The sequence below is a fragment of the Salmo salar genome, chromosome 20 (assembly GCF_965601325.2).
Source record: "Salmo salar chromosome 20, fSalSal1, whole genome shotgun sequence".
Taxonomy (NCBI): domain Eukaryota; kingdom Metazoa; phylum Chordata; class Actinopteri; order Salmoniformes; family Salmonidae; genus Salmo; species Salmo salar.
In genome coordinates, this window is record NC_138310.1 from 39,591,464 (window position 1) to 39,599,544 (window position 8,081).

Genomic DNA, 8,081 nt, shown 5'->3' on the forward strand with positions numbered 1-8,081 from the left:
GGGGAGAGTGGAGAGTTGAAGGAAGAGCTCTCACCAGCAGGACAGCAGGAACCTCCTTAGAGAAAACAAAGTGACTAAATACTCAAGATACTGAGATATAGAAAGAAAGAAAGAAGAAAGAAAGAAAGAAAGAAAGAAAGAAAGAAAGAAAGAAAGAAAGAAGAGAAAGAAAGAAAGAAAGAAAGAAAGAAAGAAAGAAAGAAAGAAAGAAAGAAAGAAAGAAAAAGAGTGAATAATAGGTAGAATCCTGAGTGAAAAATGTTTTCCATCAAGGACATTAGAAATAATCACAGGGACTGAGAGAGAGAGAAAGAAAAAAAAGAGAAAAGAGCGAGAAAAAAGAGAAGAGAGTATATAGACATAATATGACATTTGAGTGTAATGTTTACTGTTCATTATTTGTTATCTATTTCACTTGCTTTGGCAATGCTAACATATGTTTCCCATTCCAATAAAGCCCTTAAATTGAAATTGAATTGAGCGAGAGAGAGAGAGAGAGAGAGAGAGAGAGAGAGAGAGAGATTCACCAGAGTAATTAAGCAGTTTCAAGGTTCCTGGTCTCCTGCCCAAGGTGTGAAGTATCTAAACGCTTTCTTCACTTTGAGTCAACAGAGCTTGTAGGAGAGCCTCCAGTGTGCTACCATACACCACTGAACTGTACATTCAGTCACGTGAAGAAGAAACACCTCCACTAGCAGATAACAAAGGACTGTGATTTCTCCACACTCCCCTTTGGGGACAAATATTTGAATGTTTTCTGTTTGTGAATCAGGTTGACCATCAGCCTACTGGTGATTGGGATCTTCATAGAGCTTTGATGGAGAGGTAAATACACTTCATATACACCCTACTCCATACAACACAGCCGGCTCATACAGATAAAGAGAATACGTATTTATTTACTGAGTCATCTGTAACAAAATGTTTGCTCTCATGTCCTCTCTTTCCGGTCGTTCTAGTTTTCTGACTCTGCCCTACATGGTTTGCTAATGTAACTTGCTAGCTAAGTGGTTAGCTTGCAAGATAAAGCTTCTTGGTTAAAGCAGAGACAATCAATCCCCTCCTGGATCAAGATTCCTGCATCCTAAAAAAAAAATTGGGGAAAGGAATAGCGGCTTTTGTGTGCACTGTCGGTAATACCCTGCCGGTAATACCCTGGTATGGTACAGGAACCGTATGAAGGTATGAAGCTCTGGATACCACCCAACACTAGCTGAGAGTCAAACAAACTTGATTAGTGTAAGTAGAAGAAGATGACTAACATTATTAAAGCCTGTTTCCTGTCCTCAGGCTAGTCAGGAGTTCAGAAACAAGACGAGGGAAACAACCTATTACTCGATTTCACAAGTTCAACACTATTGGAGCTAGCTCATGTCTCCACAGTTCTGTTTCGCTTTCCTTCAATTTCAACTCTCAACTCGAGATTTACAGTACGTTTACTCAAACGTTTTAATTTCTGTAGCTTAATTTTTTCTTCCACTGGAAGTAAGCAAACTGTCAGCACATCTGGAGTAAATCAAGCGGTCCACAGAGCCGCCAGTCAAAGTCTTTATGAAAAATGTGCACCCTAATGAAACTGTGTCTATCAGCGTAACACATCAGATTGAGCTCAGATTTGTGTTACTTCTGTTGAACAAAGCGGCACACAAATAAACAACTGGCTTAAGCTGGAGTGTAGCGCTGGACCACAACGGTCATGATGGAGTGTATCAGCACTAGGGGTACCTAGTCTAAGGCTAGAACGGCCCCAGCTCAACTAGGTCCCTACGCTTGTACCCTGACCACTAATTGCTTTCAGTATGAATCTTTTTTCAGAAACTTCAAAATGAATATAAATAGTTAAAAAATAATGTCTATGTAGCTATGATAAAATACTTATTATGTTTTTGGAGAATAAGCTTAGGTGATCCATTCAGCAAATGCTAAATACTTTTGGCAGTTGAGTGAGTGAACAACAACTTCATTGGAAAAATTCAGACTAGGGTTAATATATAGTCATACGGAAAGTCAAATACTGTTTTGAAATTAGAATAACACATGAAATAAGCTAAATATGACAAGTAAATACACTTTTGACTATGTGAAGTATGATTGGCTGCTGTTAAGTTTTCCAGAAAATGTGATATGACATGTACAGTATGACCCTCTGTATTTGGAAAATGTCAAAAGCTACACTTTGTATGCTATGGCCTCAAGGAAATGTAAAAGTCAACATCCGCTTACCTTATTCTCACTATGCCTACAACTCAATATATTTTCAAGAATATGATTAAGAATAGACACACCACGTCTTAATCCTATACTAGATAACTATGTGAAACTTGCCCAAATGCAGTCTGTTTTCTCTCTCAACCAACTTCAATGCTGTTTTAAATTCTTCAATATAAAAATCTAAATTCCACATTAAAAAATATGTATTTTGCACAATGCTTGATGATATCAACTACTTTGTGGAAAAGTTTTAGAATATAATGTATCATAACGTAAGCTACATGTCCAACATCCTTACTCAATATTGAAGAAAATAAAATTAATTAAATAATGTGATATCTAATAAATCAATTAAGTGGGTTTAGTTGTGGCAAAATGTGGGCATTGGTTTGTTTACGAATTTGTCCTACAATGTAAACTATCAATGTTTCACGGTTGCCAAACTATTCTGGTCATGGGCTAATAAGTGTGTGTATACGTTCTACATGTCATATATTGATTATCAACTTGTTTTAATGTTTGTGGTTTTAGACTGTATGACAATACCTACATTGTATGCTATGCTCGCACGAAGTAGATTACTTTAGCGCAGCAAGAATTGCAGCTTTCACAACCAGTCAACCTCCAATTGAATTACAGTATGTTCATATTAATTAAATATCAATGATTTAACCATTTAAACCTATGAATCATAATAATTGCATAATTATGTAATTCAAAGTCGGTGAGAAGATTTTTGGGAAACATTACAGAGGAGCTTTTTCACTGGATTAAAACATGTTTTCCGAATAAGAACAACAAGTGGATTGGTTAAATCCCCTGTGAACAGCGCAGATCATGATCAAATTAAAAGACAAGAGATTAAACGACTAAATTAAGTGCAACCTATCAGCATAGCGAGGCTTTATTCCTGGTTAAGTAGGACTATTATTGATTTTTTATAAGCTTCTCAATTGGAAGAGCGACCCACAAATGTGTCCATGGCCTACAACTAGTGACAAAACATACGCCGTACAGACTTGAGCGCTTCCCGCTCACATGCAACATCTAAATTGTAATTGTAGCTGTTCTCGGAAATAGGAAATATGGGTTAATCATGGTGCCATTTTATCCGTGAAATGACAGCACTTGCTGAGTTGAATTACGCTCATTCAAAAGATGAGAGATGTAGGCTACAGATACGTTGAAGGCCTACGCCATCCAAGCAATGCAATGGTCCACGCATTATTCTACATGCTCCAACCATAGGCTTTAATACAAATCCATTCGAATTAACCCACAAATAATGTTCCATGATTTAACCCGGGGCATATTCAGAAGACAGGCACTAGCGCCCAATCGATTCACAAACACGGAATGCAGACACTGGAACACGCAAGAGATTACTCTCCAACCGTGCGCTTTTCGGGTGACATCTCATAGGCTTATTATGACAATATTCTAGATTTGATCAACTTGACTTGATTACGGTTGACTGAAAACAATTCAGAGTAGACTGTATCCAAAATAGGTTAGCCTATATTCAACCTGTGCGCACAGGTTGTGTTCTGTTGTACCAATAGTCTACCCACATTTCTGGGATATAGCCTATAACTCATCAGAGAGAACTGTTCAATGAGCATTACTCTATACCTTAAATAAAAGACACCGTGTCATTTGTCTATAAACATTTGATCGTTCGAAACGTATTGATCCCCACGAGCCGCCCCGGCCAGTGTGGAGATCACAGAGACAATATCGACTCCCTTCGGCCCCACTGGCCGCTCTGAGTGGCACCTACCTGGGGTTGGTTCGGTTCCAGAAGACGGCATACCGGTCGGCAACCACCTTGGAGCTGGGCTCCTGGCTGAATACACACATCCATAGCACCAGAAAGACAAATAGCACCATCTCCACTTTCAACATCACAACAGCAAAGTTCGGCACGTATTCCTCTTCGATGCGGGGTGACTGCACGATCTGTCAGTTCTAGGTACACTTCAGCTGGAGAGATGCCTTCTTTCATTTACATTTGTGTGCCTTTTCTTTCCTCTGTCGCAGTTTATGGATGACAGAAATAGGCAAGACAATTCAATACAACAGAAAACCGCTGTCTCCTACACCCCTACGTGCGAAAGGCTTTGATAGCGCAACCTGCGATATAGATGACGACTTGCTGGTCACTTGGTTAAAATTAATTGATGACGGTAGCAGGTGAAGTTATCAAATGCTAGTGTCACTGTGTGTAGTGCATCTCGCTCAGGTTCAGTGTCCGGGTCCAGTTTTATGTGTTCATGGGACGTCAGCTTTGACGGCTCCAGGATACGTAAAAATCACTCCTTGGGCAGACACTTTTTTCACACAAATGTACAAAAAGGGATATCAATACATGCAGTCATATGTATAAAACGTTGATTAGAATGACCCTCTAATACAGCAGTCTCTGTAAGGTCATGGCATTCGCTGAGCTGGATCCGTGTCAGGACTGTTTGCTGGGAATCAACAGCGCAGAGCGTAGGTCCAAGTCCAATAATGAGAAACGAAAAGAAGCAATGTCGCGCTTTAGCTCGAGTCCGTCAGATGTCAACGTTTTCAGAGATGGAACTTTGGAAAGCCATATAGGCAACCCCCGGCTGCAATGAAGTCGTTTATACGTAACGCTGTCTCACTGCTCTGTTCGCAGACTGGCCGAAAAAGGCTGCTATCCTTTCTCAGCGCTGTCTTGAAAGTGTCACCGGTAGGTGGGGAGGAGTCCGTCCTCGAGCCTCTCTCATGCGCTGCTGCTGCTGGGTGACAGTAGAGCAGCTTGTTTCCCCGGAACCCAAATGGCAGCATTCCACAGCATTCTCTTCATATATAACCATTGGAGAGAAAAAATAAAACACGCTTGATTCACGTGCTTCTTTCACATGATGTTTAGATTCAACCTGACGAGACGAGAGGGAAGGTGAGAGCAAAGGCAGTTCGTTGCCGACTGCCAGAGAGTGGGTTCGGTTACAGCCGACCGGAGACTGGTCCCATTGGTTTGAATTTTGAATGGGCGTCACACTAACAAAACTAGATCCCTCCCATCCCAACCGAACTAATTCAATTACTATGTGGCAGCTGAATGCATCGCTTGCACGGGGAGAAGGAGCCCGGGACAGGGACCGAGAGATACACTGTCAGATCACACTGATAAACGCACTGTGCAGGCTATTTAATTACCGAGCAAACGGACAGAGACCAAGGATCGAGTTACAATCTGGACCATGTGTGTGTGTGTGTGTGTGTGTGTGTGTGTGTGTGTGTGTGTGTGCGTCCGTGCGCTTTCTCAGAATATAATTAGAATGAACAAAATACATATTGTTTGTCACGTTTGCAGCCCTGCGCATATATGATTTTGAAGATAATAGATTTTTAAGCATACTTTTTTCATTATGACATGACCCTCAGCAGCGGATGGACATCCAACTTGTTGCGGTCAATGCAGCGCCCAGACGCCCCGTAGTGGAGACCAGGCAAACCAGCCTACACCAGGCGCAAAGAAGTCATACTGGACCCAAGAGGCTATGAAAACATCTTATGGCAAATACCCTCGAGAGATTTATTTTAGATGGAGAATAGAACACAATTAGATACTATTAAATGTTAGAAAGTGACCTCAATCATACCTAGTGAACTGTGCATATGGGGAAATTCAGACCCGAGATATGCCCGCGTATATGGAACTTTTCTCTCTATACATATTCTTGAATTTATGCATGTGCCAGACAACTATTCTTTAGGGGTGGAGATCAGAGAAATGGCGGTGGGGCTGAGGTGTGTATACAGATATACGGTATTCTGACCTTGACTTAATTCCCTCGTAATCGATTAATAAGGCTGAGCAACCTGTCAGTTCCAAGTGGAACAACATCTAATACATTTCCTGATATAATTAACACCACTCTCCATGCACTGTAATTTACAGATTTATAAAAGCTATTGATAAGAGTTATAGGTAAATTAGTAATCCGTTTGGATAAGGGGGTTGTTTTAGATCTATTTACCTTATGATCGCTGGAGACAAACATCGAAAGCATGCTACTATAAGGTTCTAACTGCAAAAATATGGACTCTTTCTGAAATCATTGACTTTAAAGTTGCGAATCCTCATTGGTTTGAAAGGTGTCCGCATGTTTTATATTGTATTCTTTTGAACTTAACATGAATTGGGGTATGTAGAGCACTATATAGGTAGAAAACATTGAACAGACTGATCAGCAGGGGTTGGGTTAAATGGGGAAGACACATTGCGGTTGAATGCATTCAGTTGTACAGCTGACTAGGTATCTCCTTTCCTTTCCCTATGTCAATAACTACATTTTTACATAAATGCAGAAATAACTTCACAGTTCCAAGCTCTCAACATTTGAAACTATTACATCATTTAGCAGACCTCTTATCCAGAGCAACTTATATTAGTTAGTTCATACATTTTCATACTGGTCCCCTGTGGGAATCGAACCCACTACCCTAGCGTTGCAAGCACCATGCTCTACCAACTGAGCCTCACGAGACCGTAACACAGTTAAATGGCAGCAAAACTGAACCCTATCAACATATTAACTTTCTGACAGTAAAGTTTATGAAATGCTGTGCTGTTATGCAGAATTTAAATTGTATGGCCTTTTTTTCGCAATGAGTCACGCCAAATTAAACCTTTTGGCACTCTCGAATGTTTAGCCTACATAGACCTACCCTGACTTTCTCGGTTTCCTATTTCTATCAGTGTCGACCATTAGTAGGCCAAATGAGAACACATTTAACTGCCAATTTACTAGTTAGTTCCCCTCAGTTGGTATAATATACATTTCATATCATTCCATTTAATTACATTAACCTTTGGTTCCTCTGTACGCCTTCACAGAGATGTGGTTATTGCTGAGGACCAAACAATTCATGTATACAAAAACGACATGTAGGCCAATTAAATAATTATGGAGCGGAGTGCAGACCACGCCGCAGTTTTCAGTGCGGGCAATAGACCAGGATATACTATATACTATTGTACACTATTCACCCAACATTACCATGGGCTGAAGAACTGAATGTGGCAATTTTCAGAACGAATCAAACACTGTTTTTTAAATGTCCTGGGTAAACACATATGTTCTAAGTGATAGGGTTCAAGAAAACTTCCCTTAACATACATAGCCTATTGTGAAATATCAGAATGTTTTTAAATCTATGCATGAATTCTGAAGCGGAGATCAATACGCATATATTTTGATGACTATCTTTCATTGATCTCCATTCTGAAGGCATTCTCCATAGGCTACATTTTAAGGTTGTGCCAATCACATTCAAATTGAAGTTACTCGGTATTTAAAGGGATTGCTTTAGATAAATGAACAGGAAAAACTAATTTAACAAAAACTCCCTGATGAAATTGGTAAGCCACCCTGTGGGTGTGGTGGTTTCTGGGGTGTCTGGCAACATTTGGAACTGCCCGATCTGAGGTCAAGAACACCTATGCTGCCCTTCAGTCCCTTGACTTTATAGCCCTAATGGAGACATAGATCACCCCAGAGAACACTGCTACTCCAGCTGCTCTTTCTTCATCTGACTATGTTTTCTCTCATAGTCTAAGAGCATCTGGTCATCGTGGTAGCAATTTTCTATTTTCTCCCTCTCTCACCTGTCCATATCCTAATTTGAATTCCATGCTGTCACTGTCACTTGTCCATATAAGCTTAACATTGTTGTCATCTGTCGCCCACCAGGTGCCCTTGGAGAGTTTCTCAATGAGCTTGACACCTTGATAAGCTAATTTCCTGACGATGGCTCACTGCTCTTCGTACTTGGCGACATCAATCTCCGACTTCTGCTTTCGATTAATTTATTTCCAAATCTCTCTTTCCTCTCCT

At 40.4% G+C, this 8,081-nt stretch overlaps 1 protein-coding gene across 2 annotated transcripts in view; it reads right to left on the reverse strand.

The window, feature by feature from the left end:
• The window catches only part of LOC106580594 (ephrin-A5), a 234,665-nt gene extending 229,489 nt beyond the window's left edge, over window positions 1-5,176 (reverse strand). For both annotated transcript variants that reach the window (XM_045703319.2, XM_045703318.2), the window contains exon 1: window positions 3,992-5,176. In XM_045703319.2, coding sequence (XP_045559275.1) covers window positions 3,992-4,116 — 125 coding nt within the window. In that variant the 5' untranslated portion in view covers window positions 4,117-5,176. The remainder of the gene's footprint in view (window positions 1-3,991) is intronic.
• Window positions 5,177-8,081: the final 2,905 nt, after the last annotated feature.